The 25,841-nt window shown below is 38.2% G+C and overlaps 1 protein-coding gene across 2 annotated transcripts; it reads right to left on the bottom strand.

Moving 5' to 3' along the window:
• Positions 1–323: 323 nt before the first annotated feature.
• LOC143858331 (serine--tRNA ligase-like) lies at positions 324–11,296 on the bottom strand. Of its 2 annotated transcripts, none has more exons than XM_077368986.1 (11): positions 11,153–11,296; positions 7,215–7,374; positions 7,065–7,135; positions 6,773–6,934; positions 6,580–6,685; positions 4,285–4,478; positions 2,957–3,060; positions 2,306–2,489; positions 2,008–2,187; positions 1,486–1,675; positions 324–678 (listed from the first exon to the last, which is right to left on the bottom strand). In XM_077368986.1, exons 2-10 carry the CDS (start codon positions 7,345–7,347, stop codon positions 1,487–1,489), a joined length of 1,323 nt encoding a protein of 440 aa, XP_077225101.1. In that variant the 5' UTR covers positions 7,348–7,374; positions 11,153–11,296; the 3' UTR covers positions 324–678; position 1,486. The 2 variants fall into 2 exon arrangements, with proteins under 2 accessions (XP_077225101.1, XP_077225102.1); XM_077368987.1 differs by having other exon boundaries at positions 11,147–11,265.
• Between the last annotated feature and the right edge of the window lie 14,545 nt (positions 11,297–25,841).

Raw genomic sequence — 25,841 nt, forward strand, 5'->3', positions numbered from 1 at the left:
CCGATGGATCCAAACGATCCAATAGTTAATGGATAGGATTTAGGCACAACAATCAGATCCGAACCATGTCCATTGGATCCACACCAGCTTTCTAAATGATTTAGGCACAACAATCAGATCCGAACCATGTCCATTGGATCCACACCAGCTTTCTAAATCCGAACCGAGGGCATCAATGTACAAAAATACCCTTCATATTGTAGTCCATTTAGGGTCCAAAAATCACTTCAAAAAAATGATCTGACTGATAAGGGATCTAAACGGATTGTGACCAAAACCGGTAGACTTGTTGCAGAACAAACATGTTTACACACGCTGACCGAAAAGAAGAGTACAATCATTAGAATATAAAGATAGGGAACTCTTTTCACTCACCACTACCAGCTCTCTGTTTTGTTTCTTGATCATTTTTCAGTAATCAGCTAAAATTTGAGAAGGAAAATGGGTAATCCAACCAAGACCTGTGGCTACAAAGTAGCATCAAATTGTTCTAATATTACTAGTACAAATAACTGAAAATTTTTCAAGAATGACACTGAAATTGATATCTAAAAAATTCTACTGTCCTGGGATTAGTCCAATCCAACTCCCATCTATGAGATAATTTACCAACTAACAAGGCAATGAGAATACCGTTCTAATCACGACTGCCCACTTCCACTTCCTTCCGTACCAGTCCTGTGCAAGTCAAAAGAAAAGTTCAGCAATGTGAATATACAACAATGGCTCATTCTTTTCTACCACATAAAGAAGCAGGCACCTGTTAATAGATGCACTAATGCCCTGTCTGGATTGCAAGAAAAACGTTTCTAAATGAAAAAAATTTCGAATCAATTTTTTTCTTTCCACGATTAGAGAGAAATTATATGATTATGGTTAATTTATTAGGGGCGATAATTTTTTCATAACACCACCCCCCCGGCTTTTAACGTGATTTGACGTCAAAAAACATCAAAGTTGCTCATTGTTCACGTCAAATCACTTTATAAGGGGGTGGGATGCGTACTGCAGTGGGGGTGAAAATATCATCTCCCTAATTTATTTTATAGGGACATTATCATTAATTGAAGGTCCTTCATAAGTAAAACATGAATAGGGTTGGTTCAAGTTATCTTTTTACGATTATTTTTTCTTTCCAAACTTTTTCCAAAAATTCCTGCAATCCAGACAGGGCTAAGGCTCCATTTATTTCAACATAAAATGGGAATTTTACGCACATTTTTCCACTTAAAATGGGTGTAAAATTTGTTGGGCAATGATATATTTGCACCCCCTGTAGGATGATTCACACCCCTTTTAACGTGAATTCTGGCATATTTTAACATTTTTTGATGTGTAAAAGGATGAGAATCATCCTACAAGGGGTGCGAATTTATCATCTCCCAATTTGTTGTACAACCCATTTTATGTCAAAATAAACAGAGCCTAACATCAACAAATGCACCTATAAATTCAGAAAGAGAGACAAGAGGGATAAAGGAAGACCTTAGCCTTGGACTTTTTTTCCTTTTGGTTCAAAAGGAAGAAAGCTAGTGCCCATGAAGGGTTGCAAAGCAGTTGGAATTTCAACGCCATTTTCCTTTTGGTAATTCTCAAGAATGCAACAAATAGTCCTTTCGGTCGCAGTGAGGGTAGAGTTCAATAGATGAACATATTGCTTCACTTGTTCATTACTCTACAAAAAACAACAAACAAAAAAATGTCAGAACATAGCATGGCCTCCCCACTACAAGTTAAATCAAGCCCATATCGGAACACATCATAGAACAAAGGGCGGCCTAGTGCACGAGGCTTCTGCCATTGCTGGGTCTGGGGAGGGCTAGATGTACGCAGCCTTACCCCTACTTTGCAGAGAGGCTGTTTCCGTGAGGGCCACATTATAGAACTAAGAGTCCAAAATGAGTTATGAAGTGGTTCAGTTGTTCCTAGTGATATGGGTTTAGGCTTGCATAGATCATAGACTACGTTAAACTAAAAGATCACAGTAAAGAAAAAAAAAAGCCTTGCCTTTTTCTGGCCAAATCGAATTTCAAGACTTCTGGATTGGTAGTCAGTACAATTTGAACAGGATACCAGCTCTCTGTATGTCTTGGATGCAGGAAACCATCCCTCTAAATCATATTTCTTTGCGGCTGCATCATTCAAAGCGCCAGAAACAATAGCTACAACTTGATAGGGGATGTTTAGCTGTCATAAATGAAAACCCACATCAGACAACTTTGAGACAGGAAATAAAAATAGAACCCATCAATAGAAAAGGAAAAATGATACAGAACAGAGAAATTCAAGTTTCCAAGAAAAATACCTCCTTATAAAAATCCTCCGAATTCTTTATCATTTCCTCATGCATCTCCCAAGAAAGATCACCACTTGGGCTGGTCAAGCAAAACTGCTCCACTTTCTCAAATTGATGGACTCTGAAAATGCCTAAAGTGTCTCGACCATGTGAACCAGCTTCTTTACGAAAACATGTTGAGTATCCTGCATATCTGCACACATCTAAACGGCATTAGTAACAACTCAACGCAAATTTACATCAGTGTTTAAAAACTCGAAATAGGACGAGAACTTGGCCGAGGTAAACCCATGTTGGCTTGTGTGAGTCAATGGTTGATGTGGCCAATTTTTCATTAACTCAGGTACGTCAATGGTGTTCTGAATGTTGATTGACTCAGTAGGGCATAACTCTGGATCAAACAAGGAACTCGACAAGGCAAAACTGAGTTGACTCGGGGGATATTTTATAATTATTATTTTTTGTTTTTGAAATTTTTTTCTAAAGGATTCATTAGCCGACCCCTACTAGTTTGGAACAAAGGCTTAGTTGAGTTGTATTATTGTTTGTTTTTGAAAAAAGAAACTCAGGGAATTTTTAAACATCAAGTCAGCATCTTTCTATAGTTGTCAAAAAAATATTCAAAGAGAAACAACATCGGACAATAAAGACAATCCAAACCTTTTCGGCAAGTCTTTAGGATGGATCCATTCACCTAGATGATAAGCACACAATGGTTGTTCAGCTGTGGCAATCAAATACTTGTCATCTCCCTCACCAGTTACCTGTAGAAGGTCAACTAATTAATTATGCTCTAAAAAATTAGAAACAAACATTTTTTCACTTAAGAGGCATAGAATTCTAGAAAGAATTTGGGGCAAATCAAGGTTAACCATTCCTCAAAATCAAAATAATAGTGTTCCAATGAGAGACGCTAATAAGGTTCTAAATATGGCAAAAATGTAAATATCCTCCAAGCCTTCTTCCTTTACATTCTTGGATGAAAATGAGGGGACATTGGGAGTTCAAACTCAGGATAGTTTGCTTGACAACTTAGCAATGGAGTAAAGCAAAGCAACTCTTGGTCTGAGAGGGAACAGACTATGACATGGATAGTCGGATTTCTTCTGAGGTGGAGGTGTCAGGCAGAAATGGAATACAAGACGATGGTGTGACACTCAGTTATGGGAGTAGGACGACAGGTCTATCCATTGAGGATGTTAAATTGGCGTTTCATAATTTAGGCATCTGGAAATGATATGGAGGCTCTAGATAGGGTAGTTTTCAAAATATCCCATCCATGACGTGGTTGAAGCTGATAGGCGGTGTATGAAGAATAGAGAAACAGCCCAGACATTGACTCAATTCAGAAGTTGGTAAATAGAAAACAATAAGACATGAGGAGCATCAACAAGAACGAAAAGTTACCATTCAAGAAAAAAAAATCAACAAGGCCGGAAAGGTTTCTGGTATTCACAAAAGAAGAGAGATGGATGGCTTTTGAAAGAAGAAAATAGAAATACTCAATAGTTTTTTGATAGAACAAAATAGGAAGGCTTGAAAGGAAAAGGATGAAGCAAATACATTTGTTTCAAAATAATCAAAGGAATACTGACAGGACTAGTACAAATCAGTAATTGAACATCAAATGTGATTTCTGTGGTCAAGGGAATCAAGTTGAAGAGTAAGTTCAAGCAATAACAAAACATAGGGAACAAGTCTATTGACTTTAGCAAACTCCAACTATCAGAGCTGTTCTATAAGATGGCTCCATTGGAAGCCCACAATCAGAGAACTAAAGGTAAAATGTTGGAACACCGTCCAAAACACCCAACTGTTTGGATGTGTCTGTGCTTGAGGTGCATTTGTAGGTAGCATTCCTCAGTATCTATCTAGCCTGGTATATTGTGTCATTTCATCCAACAAACAAAGGGAAGACTTTGCATATCAACCACCTTATAACACAAAAATATATCCTGGTTGAGGGTATGCTATCAATAAAACTTTACCTTGTAAAGTTCTTCATCAAATTGGGCCAATTGAGCGCATTTGGCCATGATATCCTTTCTCATGAAGAATGGAGTCTGAAGCGGCGTATAGCTCCGTTTCGTCAAAAATGCAAGGCCGAAGTTTATCAATGCCTGATTAAGAAGGACACCAGCACCCTTCAAGTAAAAACCTCTTCCTCCCGCAACATTAGCACCTTACAAGCCGAGAAAATTCACATACAGTATCGTTTAGTGGCATTTTCATAAAGACATACAATCCCAATTTGAAACTTATAAAGGACAGCTTCGAAACTAAATTTCCTGTTATCACCAATTTACTGCATGATCCCACGAAATGAGGCCCCATGAGTTGGTTGCATATTTAAACACAATTTGAACTAAACATTTCCTTAAATTTAATTAAAAAATTATATTGGAAGAAACAAAGTAATAACCAAAAGGTGTGCAAAATCTAAATTTGGTGAAACAGTAACAACAACAGGATAATATCATCCATATATGTGGAATGCCCCACATCAGCACACAAAAATATTATGGTCAGTTAAGAGTAAATATTTCAAGAAATAGCAGGATAATATCTCTGACAACGCATAGTTAGTGAAGAAAATATTTTTTAGTTTCAGAGATGGCATAGAAAGAAAATAATTGGATAGTCGATAATTAAAACAATCATCGTGGTGATAGTTGGTGACCGCAAGAAAATCTTCAGCAAGAGACCACAAGCAGTTCCTTTCTTGCTCCAAATCTACAAATAAATAACAAAATATTGGAAAGAATAGGAATTGAATTTGACAGACTTCATGTGTTCTACATAACTAAATATAGACCATGCAAACAACCTCGAAAATACATAACCGTCGCAAAAGTATTGGGAATTTTCATATAAATTCATAAAACAAATCATTCAAAAAAATATAAATTCATAAAACAATCTTATGTAGTAGAAAATTGGCATCCGCTCAGTTTGGGTACGGTATTTTTTCTTTCTCTTTTTTTGAATGATGGTATGGTAAAATATGATTATCAAATTTACAAGTTGTATTGCATACAGTTGGCAGTTGCATAGCAAATTTAGCGGCACAATGAGATCAGATCCTAGGTCCAAACGGTTCTGTTTTACCTTGTACATGTATGAGGAATGAATACACAAATTGGATAAGTCCAAATTCAGATGGAAATTGAGACATAGGGAATCTAGAGAGAAATGGACGAATATTATATATCATATGTAGCAATCATGCAAAATTTAGCTCTGTTGCTTCCTCACCCAAACCTTGAATTAGCCACAGTTGCGATTTTTTACAACTTAAGACTGGCCAGCCCATTTTTTTCCTTGCAATCAACGAATGGATGGTGTTTGGTCCAATGTGTTAATTCTTAAAAAAGAAAAAAAAAAGAACGAAAAAAGATAAGCCTTTCCCCTAAATTTGGAAAGCGAGAACTTAGCTTCCAAAGCAAGCTTCCCATCTAACTAGGAAGTTTCTGGTAACTGTGGGCGCGTTTGGCAAGGCTTCTCATTCACTCCTGTATAATCAGGCAGAAACAGATTGATGAGAATCTGCGAAAGCGACACCGAGTCACTCTATAGAATCTCATCTTTTAAGGGTCCAAAAGGTGAAAAGGGTGGAAACAGGCTTGACGGATCTTGATTGCCAAACAAGCTTTTTCTGTTCTTTTCGTATCGAGTACAAAAAGGAACCTAACAATCAATGTTTGGAAACCAAGTCAGAATGTGAAATCACAAGTGGATAGATCTATTTGAATCAGAAATAGAATATATATGGAAGAGAATTTTCTCAAAAATGTGGAAAATAAGATCTGGAGAAACCAGTAATATTCTAACATGTCACACCAAAATTTTAGTCGAAAATTTCATGGCATTTCTACTAAGCAATGAGCTATAAAGAGCATCGTGAACAGTTAACAACACGAAGCTGGCCTCAGCATGTTTCCACAATACCATTTCATCTCCAACAGATATAACAGTCTTTTATATCATCCAAATTCATTAAAACCCTGCACCATTCCATTCTTGAGTAGTCGCACAATTTGTTGATGCATTTTGTAAATGAGGGTCCAAAACGAATTGTTTGTTTATCACGAAGACCAAATCAAATCATAAGATTTAAACTCAAATTGTAGGATTTTAACAACTGTGCATCGATCAGAGAAAGAAACCCAATTTACTCTTGGGCTTAAGAATTTGTATGTTACATTCTAATCTCGCAGCTGCTAGCTATCATAGCAAAAAGCCAAAGCGAATTAATTACTTCACAAAGTTTCACCTGGACATACCTTTCGCTAGATCAGCAATCCCAAGAAGCTGAACAAGCTCGACATGATTCTTCAATCTTGGTTCAATTCGTTTCTCTCCCCAAGATCGAATGACTTGATTGTTTGCCTGAAATAAGTATTCTGTTATCAAACAGTAAAAAAAATTACTGAAATAAAGAAAGAAAAAATGAGCAAAGGGCAAGGAATTGCACACCTCATCATTACTGATGGGAACAGAATCGTGAACAAGGTTACCGATGGTCTCCAATTTGGAGTAAAGCACAGATCTCGCCTCCTGGACTTCAATTTCCTTCTGTGCAGTCAATTGCTTGTTTTCTTCTGTACTAGATATCATTTCCGATGCATCATCACCTGCCTTCTCCACCACAACCATAATATATAATTCGGGAATAAGAAAAATAAACCCTAAGAATCAAAATCACAAAGAAAAGAGCAAGATGGAACAAGATTTAAACGTGAAAAGGAAAAAATAAAGAAAAACGTACTATTCTTAGGCGAGCTACTTCCTTGTTGATGCGATTGAAGTCTTTACGAAGTTTGTCTAACTCGAATTGGCCTGAAACAAGCAAAAGGAAGAAAAAGAGTTCTTTGTGAATGTTTGATGGGTGAGGAGAGGTTAGAGAGTAGTTGTTTACGCTGCCGCCATTCTTTATCAAGGAGAATGATTTCATTAACGAGTTCCACGCTGGCAAATCGGCGGCGTTGCGACTCCCTAATGCGTTCGGGATCATTGCCCTTGTCTTCCCGGAACAGATTTAGGTCCAACATCTCTATCTTCTCTTTACTCTTTCCTTTCTGCAACACACACACGCGCGCAAAAATATATAAACACCAAGGGATTTATTAAATGATGCTTAGTGTCCTGCAAAGCTTGAATTTCCTTCGGAAAATGATTTTATCAAGCTTTGGTAATACATTTTTTAGACAAAATTGTTTACCAAAATTTTCCAACACAGAACGTTTTGCCTAAAAAACGAGTTTATCAACCCTGGAAAAGTCATTTTTCAAGAAAAAAATGGGCAAAAACATGCTATTTGTGGAGGGGAAAATGGGCAAAAACATGGACACACAGTGTCTGTCCATTTTCCACTCCAACTTTGATTGGGTTAGGATGATCCTATAAGGCTGGTTTTTGGTACACACCCTATCCATGGAAGGGCCTTCCAAATGAATGCTTTGGATCCCCCAAAAAATGTGGGTCACATGTGTTTTCTAGCACGTGCTTAGATAAGCTTATCTAAGCACGTGCTTAGAAACACTTTCCTCTTATAACATACAAGAAAGAGGGGAAAAAAACTAAATTTTTTTGGCAATTGCAAAGGAGATTTTCTTTCCTTTTTTTCATTCTAGTTTCTATAGATGGAGAAGCAAAAATAGATGAAGGATTCAATAGGGCGCAACCTCATTATTGTAATATAATGATGTTGCACCCACTAGTATATTGGGTCCAACTTTTGATTGACCAAAATCGCTGATTTGATAGGCATTCCTTTGGATCTCCTAGAGCCAAAATCAGGCCAACCATGCAACCCTAACATCCAATAATATGTATTATTTGTCATCACCATTAAAAAAAAAATGTATTATATGTCGCTGAATATGAACCATTGCATGTATGTAGTTTTTGAACGTCCACTGTTAGTGACCATTTTAATGGCATCCAATTACTAATCTTATGGCACCGAGTCCACGAATCTTGTCATCCATCATAAGTCCAGCCCATTCCCCTTGGCCCCACTGTCATAATATGAACATAGCATATGTCTGAGGGTGCTGGAAATGGAGTCACATTGGAGTACCATTCAAAAAATATATATCATTAATTGTCTACACGCATCAATTTTGCAAATGGGATCTCTAGTCGCCATGGGAAATGGACCCATTGGTAGCCTTGTGATGGTTCATTAGTTCAACACTCCTGATTACGAAAGACGTGGGTTAGATGGACCCATCGCTTTGGAAACTCACAGGCTGCAATGAAATAAATATGTATGTAAAGTAACTATATATATATATAGCTTAGGATGTAGTTCCTACAAAACATTCAATTGAATCAAGAAGAGAAGTGAAACACCCCCACAGTTTTTGGGTGAACACCACCACCCCCGCAGTGAGAGCTCTCACTTTGGCTTCATTGGATTCACTTTTACCTATAGGCCTCAAATAGGATCTTAAAATATACTCATTGGATTCAATTTTACTTACGAATCGATCAACTGTTAAAATTCAGTTTCAAGCTATCTGCCGCGAGAGGTTTCCATCTAGCTCAAATGAACTATCTTGAACCAACATCACAAATGCTCCTTTAAACCTCTGATCAGTTCAGTTAAGGAGATACTCTAGCTCTCTTTCCTGCTATTGGCCCAACCGACAATCATAGGTTTTATTTTCAGCAGGAGCATAAAATTAGGAGCTCTTTTTTTGTTAAAAATTATGTCATTCATCTCGTTCCACATTGTCCATGCTACAGGAATTGGGGCAGAATTTCTATACGAAACCCTCTGATTCCAATATCCATTAACTGATTTTGCAATGAATAAGGTGGTTGACAGTTTCCTCTTTAGCGTAGCACAACGGGCATCGCTTCCTGAGTATGAACTACCTTCTCTTGAGATGATCTTCAGTGTTTATCTTTTCCAAGCATACAGTTAAAGTAAAAGCAATGGTGCGGGGCAGATCGGACACTGGCCATATTTTACTCCATAATGGCTGAGGGGATTCAATAGATCTATAAAGATGATTCTTCTACCATTCAGAAAAAAAAAAGATGATTTTTCTTCCATCTCACCAACTTCCACTCCACTCCATTCTCTCAACAATTGGGGCCCAAAGAGATTTAGGATGAATGCCATACCCCAATGGGAGACCAAGAGCTTATCCCTTTTGGATCCCATGACTTAAGCAAAATCAGATAGCTTCATCTCTTCAGCGTCATAACCAATAATAGAGCTCTTCACAAATTGATCTTCAATCCTGGAAGATTCTTGGGTCATTTCAAGATAACATTTAGGTTGTGAATACCATTCAAAAAAAAAACATTTAGGTTGTGAATTTGATCATTATTGGCCCACAAATTGTAGCATTTCATCAAAGAAATGAAGATGGGTAATGCTTCCCATTCCCTTGATGTGAACCCTAAACCCAACCCCCCCCCCCCCACCCCACCCCCACGCCATCCCCCTCCCCAATCAATACTGAGGGCTACTCCAACCATGGTCAATAGGAATAAAGTTAGGGAACTGACACAGGATGAAGTAGCAGAAGCTTTGATACCATTTGACGGATTCTGTAGCGGAAGCTTAGATATAAACATAGTTATAAAACTCCCCCACTTCCTTGTGGACTCCTTGGCCATGCTCGTCGTTTTGCCATACAGAGTCAATAAAAACTCCTTTGACTCTCCCAAGTTATGACCGCGTCAACCGAGTAATCATCTGCCTCATGCCGAGTTGACTAGGATTTTCTTCAGCCATGATCCGCGCCGCATCTGCATTTTTAAAAACTTCATATAAGGGTTAAGGTTAAGGAATTTGTTGAGGAAAAATCAAAGGAAAAGGGAGGAAAACAGAAGGAATAGGGTCGTGGACAAGGTTGAAGAGGCTCGTGAAACCAGTATTTAAAAATGAGGATGCATTTCAAATGCGGCCAAGAAAAATCCTTGTCGACCCAGGCGCAGATGTGGCCAAGAACACAGTTGAGGCAGATGAGTACTCGGTTGACGCGGTCATAACTCGGAAGAGTCAAAAGGAGTTTTTATTGACTATAGGGCAAAACGCGAAACACAGTGGCAAAATGTAGAACACGGCCAAGGGAAAAGGGAGTCGACTCGGAGGAGTCCACGATGAAGCGGAGGTGTTTTAAAACTATGAGTGAAACAGTAAGAAAAGGGACTAAAAGGGGCTAAAAGGGCACTTGAAACTAATGGAGATCTTTGTTGAAGGGAGGTTGACTGTGTAGGGAATCCTATAAACGACCTATAGAGATAATTGGTTAAGGTGAAATGTGATTAGGGGGAAGGCAATTATTGGAGGTTGTTGAAGGTTAAGGAAAGGTGGTTAAAGGTGAATCAAGAAACAAGAAGTGGAAGTTCCTGTTTATGGTTTCCAAGAGTACTTCAACAAAATTTTCATCAAAGCAAGAAAAAAATGGTATGGAAACCAAACACCAATCAAGGCCAAAACTCATTAGCAAGTTCCTAGAAAATATCAGGTGACAGGTAAAAACTGAAATTCAAAAAATCAAACCATCAATTCCACATACGGTGAGGAAATTCACAAGAGTGATGATGACTTTATTGAAGATTTCTAGATGTCAATGAATATACTGCTAATAAATAATAATGCATCAGAATTAAGAACCCTTTACAAAGTACAAAACCATTAAATAAAAATCCCCATTTGTTACTTTTGATTTTGAATATGAAATTAAGATTATCCAACTTGAGTAGCTTAAAACCTAAGCATAGAAGACATTAAAATCCACGTATCCAAAAGGAAAATCACAGAATAAGGATCATTCACAAGAGAGAGAGAGAGAGAGAGAGAGAGATTAGGGTTTAGATTGGTACTCTTGCCTGCGAAAATTGCACGTAGCTGGATTTAGGAAAACTAAGGACAGGGGTTAGGGTTTCATAGGCGTATGCAAACGGGAAATTCCTTCTTGAGAATGACTATACAGATAGAAACTTTCTTTATCGATGGTAATAAAAAGCGATTTTTGGGTCCCACATGGAGATGCACTAAAAATTTACAGTGCACCCAAAATTACAGTCCCTAAAACTTTACAGTGGGGCCCACATTGTTTGGGCGATCTATACCATTCAATTGTTGGGCGCTGATGTAGATAGGGTGTGCCCAAAAAAATCTTCTGTATAGGATGATCTTAACCCTCCGATCTGCATAGGTTTCTACAATGTGCCGTCCATTTGAAATCTCCAGATCGGAGGATTAGGATCATCCTACAGAGGAGATTTTTTTGGGCACATACTATCTATGCTAGGGTCCTACAAATGAATGGTTTGGATCACAAAATAATGGAGATGAAGCTCATTTTATTCGAAGATCCTAGATTCCTAGTCTGCTGGCCCCAATGTTATTAGATTGTGCCCCAAAAATCATCTCCTTTGTATGATCTAACCCTCTAATGTGTAGATAAGCTACACCATAGAAACTAGGGCTGCACTTCGAGCCGGGTTTTACCCGACCCGAAAATAGCCTGGGTTGGGTTCAGGTTTCATGGGTTTCGGGTCGAGCCGGGTTGAGCATTCAAAAGCCCGCATGAATCTCGGGTCGAGCCGGGTTTGAAGGGGGCCGACCCGAGTTACATAAGTTATAGTATGTACATTTTTTTTCTATTTAAAAGTTAAAAGTGAAAACCCACGCACCCACTGTTATTGTATGTGAGTGTAATTTCTGCTTCTATGAGTTGAGTTGATTCAAGTGTTTGATTTAGCATTGTTTGATTGTAATTACAACATTGTTTGATTACAGCATTGTTTGATTCAAGTGTAATGTGAGTGTAATTACATCATTGCTTGATTCAAGTGTAATGTGAGTGTAATTTCTGCTTCTATGAGTTGAGTTGCCTTGCCAAACAAGAATTTTCCTTAGAAAAATAGCATCAACATGAAAAAACACGACCCGGCCCAAGATTTATCATGGATAGGGCCGGGTTTGGGAATCGTGGGTTTTCCGAAAAAAAACCCGACCCGAGATATTTCTCGGGTAGGGTTGGGTTCTCCAAAACCCGACCCGCCCGACCCGAGTTGCGGCCCTAATAGAAACCTCTATAGATAATAGCTTTAAGATAATCCAATGGAGTTGATTTTTGTGCTAAGACGTGCTTTGGGGTCAAACAACCGAATGGTTTAGATCTTAGAACAAGGTGGGTCCATCTTATTTTTACAAAAACTACGTGCACGCATATTTATTAAAAAATCTTCTGTGTAGGATGATCTTAACCCTCCGATCTATAGAGGTTTCTACACTATGCTGTCCATTTGAAATCTCCAGATCGGAGGTTTAGGATCATCCTATGGAGGAGATTTTTTTGGGCACACGCTATCTATGCTAGGGTCCTACAAATGAATGGCTTGGATCACAGAATTATGGAGATGAAGCTCATCTTATTCGAAAATCCTAGATTCCTAGTCTGTTGGCCCCAATGTTATTAGATTGTGCCCCAAAAATCATCTCCGTTGTATGATCTAACCCTCTAATGTGTAGATAGGCTACACCATAGGAACCTCTATAGATAATAGAGTTAAGATAATCCAATGGAGTTGATTTTTGTGCTACGACGTGCTTTGGGGTCAAACAACCGAATGGTTTAGATCTTAGAACAAGGTGGGTCCACCTTATTTTTACAAAAACTACGTGCACGCATATTTATTAAAAAATTCATTGCGGCCCACATTATTCTAATATCCGGACCGTTCAATTGATGGGCCCCACTGTAAATATGCCTTTCTTGAAAAATTATCTCCATATGACAATCCTAACTCTCCGATTCATAAAGGTTGATCTGAGGGTTTGGATAATCCTATGGAGATGATTTTATGGCCGAGGCCTCTGTAAGTTGGAGCCAAATAAATGAATGGTTTGCATCTTTGAACCAGCTAGGCCGAAATGATTTTTTTTTTTTTTAATATATATTTTATGAGATCCACCTACTCCAATGATCTAAATCATTTATTGTGGGGCCAACAGAGGGTTTGCCCTCAAAGAGAGAGTTCTTATAAGTGAGGCTAGGCCCCACCAAAAGTTCACGTTGAGAGAGAGAGAGAGATGGCCATGGAGTGCTTCAACCACAACTTAAAAAGTTTTCCCGAGTGGATGAGTCCACTCGTTTTTACCTTGGGCGAGTTCTTGTCACTTGTGCCTTACCAAGTCAATGAAAACTCCTATGGCTTGCCAGAGCTAATGAAAAATTGACCATGTTCTTTGTTACCTTAGCTGAGTTCTTTCCTGAGTCGGATTTTGCTCTACCAAATCAATCAAGGCTCTTTTTAGTCGCCCGAGTTTAAGCTCTATTTACTTACCACATTTAAATTTGAGTCAACGAAACACCAAGTTGGAGCTTCTGAAACATGAAAATAAAGATGTCTCTGTAACTAAAAATTATTTAAGATCATGTCAGATAACAAATGCAAAGAAGGATGCAATATTTTCTGCTGTACTGGAATTTTAGGTTTGATAAATGTTTAATGAGGGTTATAAGAAGACTAAGGAACATGTCATTTGTAACAACATTGTGTGTTCTATGGGAAGAAAGAAATGCAAGAGTTTTTCAAGGGGTGTCAAAAATTCCATCATTTCTCTTTATTAAAGCAATAGCTTTAACAATTGCATGGGTTAAGATTCTTCCATGCTTAAGATTTGTATCCGCTTATGATCTTTGGGAAGGCTGGAGAGAAGTTTGCTTCAGCGTGGAGGCTGAACGCTGAACAAAAAGTGGTTCAATAATGGGAGCCTCCTCCTCTGGGCTTCTTGGCCAATCAGAATAAATGCTGAACAAAAAGGCGATCTGCGAACTCGAGGAAGATGATCAAAGAATTCCCGATCATGGTCCTTGCGGAACGGATCATCCGTATAAAATAGATTTTTTTTGTTATTTTCTCGTTTCATCATTTAGGGATCATTTCTATTTGCATGGTCTCATGATGAATCATTCATGATTGGCCAGGTCATTGATACGAATAATATCCAAATACCAAATCTGTTCACTATGTGACCTATGAGAAGTCCTCTTTCCTGTTGTCGGGTCCATCAATCGTGACCTCCTACCTCTTTTTGCAGAATTTATTCTGCAGTAGTTTCTTAGTGGAACTACATTTGTTTAGCAGTTTGGACCACTGTTTTAAAACAAGGATGCGGTCAAAATGAGGCCAAAACAAATCCTAGTCGACTCAACACGGTACAGTCGACCACTTGGTCGAAGCGGCTGAGTACTCGGATGGCACGGTCATAACTCGGGAGAGTCAATGGAATTTTGATGGACTTTATAGGGCAAAATACGGACTTGGACAAGAATGCGATCACAGTAAAAGGGAGGTGACTCGGGGAGTTCATGATGACGCGGGGGAGTTGAAACTATGGTTTGGACATCCTATATCTTCAACTCTTCTCAAGTGGGTCCTCATTGTTGCATATCTTCTACCACTTGTGACTTGCAATGCTTCCTCTTGCTTCAGATAGATTTAGTAGTTCACAGCATACTATGAAAACCTTGTAAGAAGTCTAGGTACAGTCACTGCTACTACTATAATAATCATTCTTCGGCAAGATGCCAACAATCTATAATTCAAATGGTATATAGGTAATTAAATTTCTAATTACCTGTATTTATCTGTTAAACTCTTCAATCAAAACAGATTTAGAATAACTTTTAAGGAGAGATCGATCGGTTACTAAGTATATGATCTTGCCATTACTTGTTTAAGAAACTGGCCCATTGACTATGGTAGAGTTGATGTTTGAAAGCTTGCTCAAAGAAATAAGGGATTGTCTATCAGGAGAAAATTATGCAAGGATTTTCCAATTTGGTGAGAGTTTTGTTTGTATGCAAGGCAACTTTGGTATTTTTAACTGCCTCATAAAATCCCTATAGCTTGCACTTACTGTTTACTACAAACACCCTTCTAATATCAATAAAACTCAACCATTCACAGATTATCAGTTTCTCTTTTCAACTCTGAGAACCATGTCTCTTTTGAAGGCCCGTAAAAAAATACTTCCCTTGTGTGCACACTAAAAGATTGACATACATGATTTATTGGATTCCTAGAAGCAAACTCTTGGCTAATGAAGGAATCACTGTTCCATCTTCACCGGTCAATGTGCAAACAGAAAGGAGCTGTTGTTAACAACTACCAAGGCTCCATCACCATTGCCACACCCCTTAAATTTCTTTAAAAGTTCTACAAAAACTTAAGTTATGGATAGTTTCCACTTTTTTAAATTGCTACTAACATGTGAGGCCAGGCCTAGGAAGGGTTATACCATGAATTGATGGTAGGCCCCGTACTTCAGCATTACGGGACAATGTTTAATTGTGTCTACACTAGCTTTCGATTTTTTAATTTAATTTTCTTTTCTTTTCTTCACTTTCTATTTTGTTCTTTTATTATTTATTAGAATTAATGTTAAGAACACATGTATACATTACTTAATGTCAGGTCTAGACTCTAGAGTAATCAGAGCAATACAATATGTTGCTGAACTCCATGTAACTCAGGAAAGAGGCAAACAAGAAGTAAAGGATCATGCCAAGAAGAAAGCACCTCACCTGTCAATGTACCAACAGAAAGACAATGAAATATGATTTAAAAGATTCCTCAAAAATTATTCTATTGCTATTTGTAATGCTAAGGGAGGAATCACCATTCTATCTTCACAAGTCAATGTACCAACAAAAAAGACACTAATTAAATTAACAACTATAGAGCCCTCATCATCATAGCTTCAGATTCCTCAGTAACTAAAAGATATATACATAATGAACATGGTTCTCCATTTCTACCTCAAGCCAGTGTACTTGGTTATCATTCCAGTCCAATAACGTGACTATTTATCCTTTTAACTCTGTAGTCACCCAAAAACGGATGCAAATTGAAACAAATCCTTTAGCTCTTAGATATTTCATGCATTCTTGCCACTACTTCCATTCGTGATCCTCCAAAATCTGGATCTTCAGATCATTGACTCATACGTTTACATTGACAGTTATTCACCCCTAAACTAACCACCAAAAAGACTATGAAATTTTTTTTCTTGCCGTGTTTAAACAGGACTCTACTCTACCCTATCTTTCCATCCATTTACTCTTCCATTGAACGTAGCAATGTGACCTTTTCTACTAAATGTGTCATACACAGCTCAAAAAACTTTAAAGAAAATTTTTGGAGCATTTGCTAGATTGAAACCTAACTACTTGTTGGAAGTTCTCAATGATATTGCGATACAAAACATAACTTCATTGTTATGAAACAGCCCTCACTTTGTAAACTTCTTAATCACTTCTCCTTTCTGTTTCTATTTGTTTTTAATGGGGAGGTTCGTAGCTGTTTCTATTTGTTTATCATTAATAATATATAAGAACATTTTTCAGTTCTTCTCTTAGGTCCTTTCAAAGAGCTAATACCAAGAAAATTATCTAATAACATTTTCCAGTTCTCTTACACTCAGTTAGGATTGCAAGAAAAATCTTTCTGGCATAAATTCTTTCTCGAGAAACTTTTTTCCTTTCCACAATTTAGAGGGAGATTACATAACTATGGTTAATTAAGAGGGACAAGATAAAAAATTGAAGGTCCCTCTAAATAAAAATTGAATAGGGTAAGTTCAACTTATCTTTTTTAGTGTAAAAAAGTAGCAAAATTTAGAAATATTTTTCCTTTCCAAACTTTTCCAGAAAATTCTTGCAATCCAAACATGGCCTTAGTTTATGTCAAGAGCTGCCAAGAACTGTTATTAGGATTCGACTGAAGGAAATCCCTAAAATCCGAAGCCTGGTATCGGTATTAGAACTAAAGAATTACTACAATAGGAAGGTAATAGAAACAAAATTAGATTAAAATTAAACTAAACAGGTTGAATTGTACATCCTCATAGAACCCAAAAAAAACACCAATCCAACCTTTTTCACCAACAATATGATGAATCCCAGAACAACCCATCAAACCTAATTCAAAAACCCTAGATTTTTTCTACTCAAATAATAAAAACCCAGATGGGAAAAACCAAAATTCAAACCAATCCAACCGTTTTCACCAACAACATGAAGAATCCCAGAACAACCCACCAAACCTAATTAAAAAACCCTAGATTTTTTCTACTCAAATAATCAAAACCCAGATGGGAAAAACCAAAATTCAAACCAGTCCAACCGTTTACAACAACAATATGATGAATCCCAGAACAACCCATCAAACCTAATCCAAAAACGCTAGTTTTTTTCTACTCAAATAATCAAAACCCAGATGGGAAAAACCCAAATTCTCCACAGAATCCAATCAAAAGCAACAAGAACAATCAAACGGACAAAGAGCCGTACCTCCAGCATCCGATTTTCCTACTCCAAGTTCATCTGCTGAGTAGATGGTGAGTCCATCTAGGGTTTTATGCCTCGGCCGAGGTTCTGGATTGAAAATTCCATCTCCTTTTGAAGAAACCTTGTTCTCCTTCTTGTTTTTCTTCTTTGTCTTTGTATCCTTCAGGGGTTTCGTATTCGCGTCTTCAGCTGCTTCTTCTTCTTCTCCTTTTTGTTTTGTGTCTGATTTTTTACTCTTCTTCTTGGAGGAGAAGATTTCTTCAATTTCTTGGCCTCGTTTTTACTTTCTTGAAATGGCCTCCGCCTCGGTAGTGGTTTTTTTGGCCATGGAATGAACTGAATATCTCTTCGGTATGATGGTGGCCATACATACCCGTATTTATCAAAAAGTAGGGTATTGCACACTCCATAGGATGATCCAAACCGTCCATTTGTTGCGCCACAACGTAAATAGGCTACGGACTTAAAATCATTTCAATAGGATGATCCTAACCCTCCGATCTATTGAAGTTTCCAAATGTGCATCATTTCAATAGGATGATCCTAACCCTCCGATCTACTGAAGTTTCCAAATGTACAGTCCCTCAATCGATCGAGTAGATAACATATCTATATCTACTCGGTCGGCCTAGAGAACAAATTTGTGGAGGTTTATACCAGTCGATTTTAACCTCAACATATCAAAGGGTTGGGATGATTCTATGTCAGAGCCCATCAAATTAATGGTTTGTATCACATAAACAATGTGGGTCCCCACTATATTTTGGGCCGACGGAGTAGATAACATAACTACTCGATTGAAGACACACTGACCCAGCCAATGAGATAGGACTTTTTGGTTATTGTGGATTGTCTCCAATCACCTAAATCAAGGTGAGACAATCACTTGTAATCTTTGTATCCTAAATCAAAATATATGGAAGTTTTCATCGTTAAATGCAAACTTTTCTATTTAAATATAACATGTGTTTTCAAAATGCGTATATGCTATTGCATGATGATATATTATCTTTCATATCTTTCAGGGGGATTTATACAGATCGGAGGGTTAGGATCATCCTATGGAAATGATTTTTGGGGCACAACCTATTTATGTTGTGCCCAAACAGATGAACGGTTTGGATCATTGAAAAAAGTGGGCCGTACCTACTTTTTTCAAACTTCACGTGTTTTCACGGCCACCCATCATATAAATTCTCATCTTTCAGTTACATGATTAAAGGCTGTTATCTTATGTTTCAATTACAAGATCTGTATAGAGTTTTTGTACTATCACTTATAGGCATTTCCTTGTTTGGATTGCAAGAAAAATATTTCTACTGGAAATCTTTTTCTTATTAAAATTTATTCTTTTCACAATTTAGAGGCAAATGATATGATTAAGGTTAACTTAGAGGGATATTACCATAAGTTGAAGGCCCCTTTGAGTAAAAATTGAAAGGGGTTGGTTCAAGTTAGCTTTTTGGATGTATAAAAAAGTAGGAAATTCTAGATTTTTTTTTTCATTCCAAACTTTTCTTAAAATTCTGGCAATCCAAAGAGGTTCTTAAAGTAAGGAAATGAAAATTGGGGCAACCCAAGCCACAATTATTCTAACTCTAGTGGCAGAATTTTCTAGTCCAATAAGAAAAGACAAAGACTTATAACTAATCAAACCAGACAAAATATAGACTACAGCAAATAAATTCTATGGGTACGGAGAAGAAAGAGAAAAGAGATAAAGCCCCCCATGTTCTAGTTCTCCCCTTTCCTGCCCTAGGACACATAAACCCAATGCTCCAATTTGCCAAACGCTTAGCCTCTAAAGGCCTCAAAGTCACACTAGCCTCCCCCATCTCCATTATAAAGTTGATGTAGTTCGGGGACGGCTTCGTCAAGGTCGAACCCATTTGCGATGGTGGGGCAACTGACTACAAACATTTCTTAGACCATGGCTCACAAATGTTAGCCAATTTTATAGAAAAACATGAATGTGACTCTAAGGGTCCCTTTAGTTGCATTGTTTATGACAGTGTCATTCCTTGGGCTCTCGACGTAGCCAAGCAACTTGGTCTATATGGGGCGCCTTTCTTCAGTCAATCGTGTGCTGTGGACGCCATCTACTATCTTGTGCACCAGGGTCAGGTGGCCACAGGATTGGTAGGGACACCCCAAATGGTGCATGGGGTGCTTGACGTTTTTGCCTTCCCCATTGTCTTCCCAAAGGAAGTTCCTTTTCATCCATCTATTAACCACATCCCAAAAATATTGAAGAAGGACATATAGGATTTTGGAAGGTTCACTAGTGCCAATACTCCCTCCAAGATAAAGATGATTCTTCTATCATTAAAAAAAAGAAAAGATGATTCTTCTTCCATCTCACCAACTTCCACTCCATTCTCTCAACAATTGGGGCCCAAAGAGATTTTGGATGAATGCCATACCCCAATGGGAGACTAAGATAGGAGATCGAGAGCTTATCCTTTTTTGATCCCGTGACTTTGGCAAAATCAGATAGCTTCACCTCACCAATAATAGAGGTCTTCACAAATTGATCATCAATCTTAGAACATTTCAAGATAACATTTAGGTTGTGAATTTGATCATGATTGGCCCCACAAAAATGTAGCATTTCATCAGAGAATTGAAGATGGGTAATGCTTCCCATTCCCTTGATGTGAACCCTACCTCCCCCCACCCCAAATCAATACTGAGGGCTACTCCAACCATGGTGAATAGGAATGAAGGTAGCGTACTAACGCAGGATGAAGTAGAGGAAGCTTTGATACCTGGTGACAGATTCTGTAGAGGAAGCTTAGGGTGTGTCTAGCATCGTTTTTTAAAAGCATTTTTGGTGTTTTTTTCCAATTTCCGAAATAGAAAAATATAAAAAACGTGTTTGGCTGGATTTTGAGTAACCGTTTTTTTTTTTTTTTTTGCTTTTTATTCCAATCCAAAATCGAAAATTTTGGAGCAGATATTTGACGTTTCTTGGAGGAAACGAAATTGGTGGAACATTTTATCGGGGACGAGTGCACGACATCTACAACTCGTTTTATTCTATCGAGCACGTCTCTCGACCTCTACATTAACTCTGTCTCCCAACTTTCTTCTCCAACTAGCATTGTCTTCTCCACAGTATTTTCCAAAGAGCTAACCCCTTCTCCAAGGAGCCAACTAGTAGCACAGCGACCCCTGAAGCTTTCATTTTAGTCTCTCTCTCTCTCTCTCTCTCTCTCTCTCTCTCTCTCTCTCTCTCTCTCTCTCTCTCTCATCTAGGGCACTTTCACCTGTATACTTAGACAATCTTATCCACTTTAAAATACAGGAATAAAAACTGGAATTCAAAAAATCAAACCATCAATTCCACATACAGAGAGGAAATTCACAACAGTGATGACTTCAATTGAAGATTTCTAGATGTCAATGAATAAAGTAGAGCAACCTTGCCTAGTTTGACAGTAATTTCAACAAAGCTACTAATCTCAGTTTCAAAGTGAATATACTGTTAATAAATAATAATGCATCAGAATTAAGAACCCTTTACAAAGTACAAAACCATTAATCAATCCTCATTTATTACTTCTTATTTTGAATATGAAATTAAGGTTATCCAACTTGAGTTGCTTAAAACCTAAGCATAGAAGTGTTGTGGACACCACGTCTTGTTGGGTTTGAACAATTAATCAGTAGTATTCATTTCTTTTCAATGGATTAATGTGTAGCATTCTTAAACCTTCATTGATTCCAAAACTTATATGGGCTGTTTGGATTCGCGGATTCTAGAATCTTGGATTTCCTCAAAATCTTGGATATCAGACAAGGAGAGAGATTTCTAAAACCAGGATTTCTTACTTAAAATCCAGGATAATAGATTGTAAAATCTAGAATTTTACACCACTTTCAAACTAAAACCTGGATTATAAAATCCATGTATCCAAACAGCCCCATAAAGATCGTGGATAGTAAAACTAGCATCACAAGAGATCAGGAATAGACTGATTTTTTTTTTTACAGATCAAAGAATATGAACAGGACAAAACATTACATTTATTTTCTAATTTTCAAGAAAGATAAGAACATTACAGAGTAAAGATCATTAGAGAGAGAGATTAGGGTTTAGATTGGTACTCTTAGAGGACGAAAATTGCAGGAAGCTGGAATAAGGAATACTAAGGTCAAGGATTAGGGTTTTATAGTCGCATGCGAAAGGGAAATTCCTTTGCGAGAACGACTATAAAGAGAGAATATGTGGGGTAGGATGATCCAAACCGTACAACATAAATTCGTTGTGCACAAAAAAAAATCCTTTCTATAGGATGATCCCAACCCTCGGATCTATAGAGGGACTGCATAATATGGAAACCTCTATAGATCAGAGGGGTAGGATCATTCTATGGAAATGATTTTTGGGGCACAACCTATTTACGTTGTGTTCCATCACATAATGGACGGTTTGGATCATCAGTACTTTTTGAAAAATACGGCACTATAAGGGCTCACCATATAAAAACTCAAACTTTGGGTCCTATTATGGACAAGTATGTAAAATGGGAGACTTTATACTAGTGCTGCACATGGTTCGGTCCGGTTTGGTTTAAGGGCATTTCTTAAAGTGAACCGATCCCATCGGTTTGGATTTTTTCCAAACCGATTGGCAGTCGAACCGAAGCAAACCGAACCGATCAAAACCGGTTCGGTTTGGTTCGGTTCACGGTTTATCCATATTTTACCTATAAGTAATGGGCAATCATAAATACACACTAAAGGGGGTGGCCAGGGGAGGAAAAGGGGGTGAATATATTACTTCCTTTACAAAACCCAAATAGTAGAACCCAAATAGTAAAACCCTCAAATAGTCAAATGTACTCTTGTCCCTGTATCAAGATTCAAAACGAAAGAAAACAACATTCATACCTAAACAGGAAAAGAACCAAGTATCCTACAAAAGATATGATACTGCGTCACCACATGGGTGTTTCGTATCAATTGCCGGTTCGGTTCGGTTTTCCTGATTAATATTTTGTGAACCGTGAACCGAACCGATTGGATCGGTTTAGTGAAAATCGTAACCGCGACCGAACCGGTAGATATAAAAACCGAACAGAACCAAACCGAATGGCCCGGTTCAGTTTGGTTTTTCGGTTTGAGCGGTTTTGTTGTGCAGCCCTACTTTATACCGTGAATGGCCCTACATAAACGTGCCGATAGACCTGGCAAATGGGTTGGCTGGGTCGGGTTTCACCCAACCCGTACGGGTCCTGATCATACGAGCGGGTCAAAACTGAGGAATTTTACGGGTCACTACTTGGTGGACCCGGACCCCACTCACAAGGGCCGGGTTGGCCCGTGGATCACCCGTTTTTTTTTTAAAGAATTTTTGTTGTCCTTCAAAAAAAACAAAAAAACCTCTTTGACATGTATTTTCGTCAAAGAAATTTTGAATTTAAGAGCATAATCCCCAATTTAATACGTTTTGGCACCTATTTTACTCTTTTCTTTCTCCATCTTTAATAGCAAAACGCATGGGTAACCTTCTCCCATTTTTGCCTCGGGTTAAGGCAATCCTCTTTCTCGTCATGGAATGACCATTGACTAGAAGAAAAAGCCCAGCATTTGGGAACTGTGATTTTAGTGATGTGACGAAAATACCCTCACAGATTTCACGTATTTTCATCACATCCTCTCCTAAAATAAGTATGTTTTTTTATGGGCACCAGCGGGTCCACCCGGCCCGGACCAGTTTTAACATGCCGAGTGGACCCGCTGGTCTAATTGAAACAGGTCACTACTTTGGGACTCAAACCCAGAAATTACGGGTGGGCCCGCGGGTTCTGGTCACTTCTTGCTAGGTCTACGTGCAGCCCAAAAATTATAGTGGGGCTCACATTGTTTGGGTGATCTAAACCATTCAATTGTTGGGCCCTGATGTAGAAAGGGTATGCCGAGAAAATATCTTCATAGGATGATCCTAACCCTCCGATCTGCAAAGGTTTCTACTTTCTACAACACTCTAGCATTCGTTTTGAATGTCTTGTGGATCATCCTGTATAGAAGATTTTTCTTTTTGGGCACACCCTATCTATGCTATAGCCCAACAAATGAATGGTTTGGATCACCCATATAATGTGGGCTTGTGTATGTAAAATCGGAGAATTTATCCCGTGAATGACCTAGCAGGCACGTGCTGTCCAAAATTAACACGGGGCCTGCATTGTTTGGGTGATCCAAACAATTCATTTATTGGGCCATGACGTTGACATAGATAGGCTGTGCCCAGAAAATCATCACCAAAGGATGATCCTAACCTTTTGATCCGTGGAGTTTTCTATATTGTATCTTCCATTTTAAATCACCACAAATCGGAGGGTTAGGATCATCCTACGGAGAAGATTTTCTGGGCACACCCTATCTCTCAAGTAATGTGGCCCGATATTAATTTTGGGTTGCATGCCAATGCATGGCTGTCCACCATATAATTTCTTGTAAAATCGAGTCCGTTGATCTTGTAGAACATCATACATGGTTTTGCTTCTATCACAGACGGACATCCAAAGATTGCAAAAAAAATCAATGGCTTAACTTCTCTCGGTAATGATGCTCGATAGATCAAGGGTCAGGATAATCCAATCAAGATGATCTCAAGGGTATTGGATAGACTAATGGTTGTCAACTTGTCATTGATACGTCCACTTTATTTTTACAAAAAAGTACGTGCACGCATATTTATTAAATAATAAATTGCGGCCCACATTATTCTAATATCCAGACTGTTCAATCGATGGGCCCCATTATAAATATGCCTTTCTTGAAAAATCATCTCCGAATGATAATCCTAACTCTCCTATTCATAAAGGTTGATTGCAGGGCTTGGATCATCCTATGGAGATTATTTTATGGCCGAGGCCTCTTTACGTTGGAGCCCAATAAATGAATGGTTTGGATCTTTGAACCAGGTAGGCCCAAGTGATTTTTTTTTCTTTAGATCCACCTTCTCCAATGACCTAAACCATTAATTGTTGGCCCCACACAGGGCTTTCCCTGTGAGAGAGAGGAGAGAAGAGAGTACTTATAAGTTTTTACTCGCCCGGGTTTAATCTTTTTACTTGCCCTAGTAAATAAAAATTTGACCACATCAAACATTGACTCACCCCCGTTTACCTTGGCAAACGGGTAACCCGCGCAGGTACTGGTATTAACCCGTGCGGGTACAGTACCTGCAGGTACGGGTAAAAAATACCCACGATTCTACAGGTAGGTTTTTCATGTACCCAGACCCAACCCGTGCGGGTTGGGTAAACCCGTGGGTAACCCGCCGAATTTGAATTTATATTTTTCACCTGATTTTTTTTTCCAACAGAAGCTTTCACAGAACTCTGTGGATACAAAAGCTTCTGTTGGAAAAAAATAGTCATTTTTTATGGCTAAACAACTGACTGTACCAACTAGGAATGTACCAAAAGTAATGTCCCAACTGAAGTAGAAAACTAAAGAATGAAAAGTTGAAAACTAAAGAAAAAACATAACCCTTGTTTTGACGGGTAACCCGCGGGTACCAGGGCTTGACCCAGACCCACCCACTGGTCACGAGTAAAGGCCAGGTGTGGGTATTTTTTGGCGGATAACAAATTTGGTACCCGTACCAGCAAATTTTGCTACGGGCCGGGTGTGCCCGCAGGTGCCCCGCGGGTACGGGTACCATTTTGCCGGGTATAGGCTTCAACCAAGGTTCAAAGATATAGCTTACCCTGAAAGGCATAGGTAAATACAAGCATTAAGACTTTGGCTCAACACTCAAGATGAGCCATGCACGGTATCTTACTCCTGATTTTGTGTTCTTTGCTTCTCTCTGTAATACCAACTTAAAAAGTCTTTCACAAGGACAAGGTTGCAAGTGTGGCTGCTAATCAGATGTTTAGCTTTGGAATTAGTAATCAGTAACCAGGAAACATTACTATAATTGTCCGATATCAATATTATAGAAGTGCTGTTCAAAAAAAAAAAAAATCAGCACATTTGGAGCTTCTGAAACATGAAAAATTATGTCATAGGGAGAGTTCACAGAGAGTTATTCATCCCTTTTGTCTATTTAGCTGCCTACATACTTTACTTGTTGTTTACTTATTTCTACAATTGTATGTCATAGATCCTTTATATTCACTACTCTATCATAGAGAAATTCAATCTTGTCAGAAACCTAGTTAAATTTTAAGACAATTATCCTAGATTAACAT

The sequence above is a fragment of the Tasmannia lanceolata genome, unplaced genomic scaffold (genome assembly GCF_043159265.1).
Source record: "Tasmannia lanceolata isolate RefF3 unplaced genomic scaffold, GAP_Taslan_0.1 ptg000025l, whole genome shotgun sequence".
Taxonomy (NCBI): Eukaryota; Viridiplantae; Streptophyta; class Magnoliopsida; order Canellales; family Winteraceae; genus Tasmannia; species Tasmannia lanceolata.

What these genes read in the sequence shown, in the direction of transcription:
- LOC143858331 (XM_077368986.1), bottom strand. Translation starts at nt 7,347, where the DNA reads ATGTTGGACCTAAATCTGTTCCGGGAAGACAAGGGCAATGATCCCGAA. An exon ending in TGATAAAGAATGGCGGCAGC is followed by an intron (nt 7,136 to 7,214) that starts GTAAACAACTAC and finishes TGCTTGTTTCAG; the next exon opens with GCCAATTCGAGTTAGACAAA. An exon ending in CGGAGGATTTTTATAAGGAG is followed by an intron (nt 2,188 to 2,305) that starts GTATTTTTCTTG and finishes CATTTATGACAG; the next exon opens with CTAAACATCCCCTATCAAGT.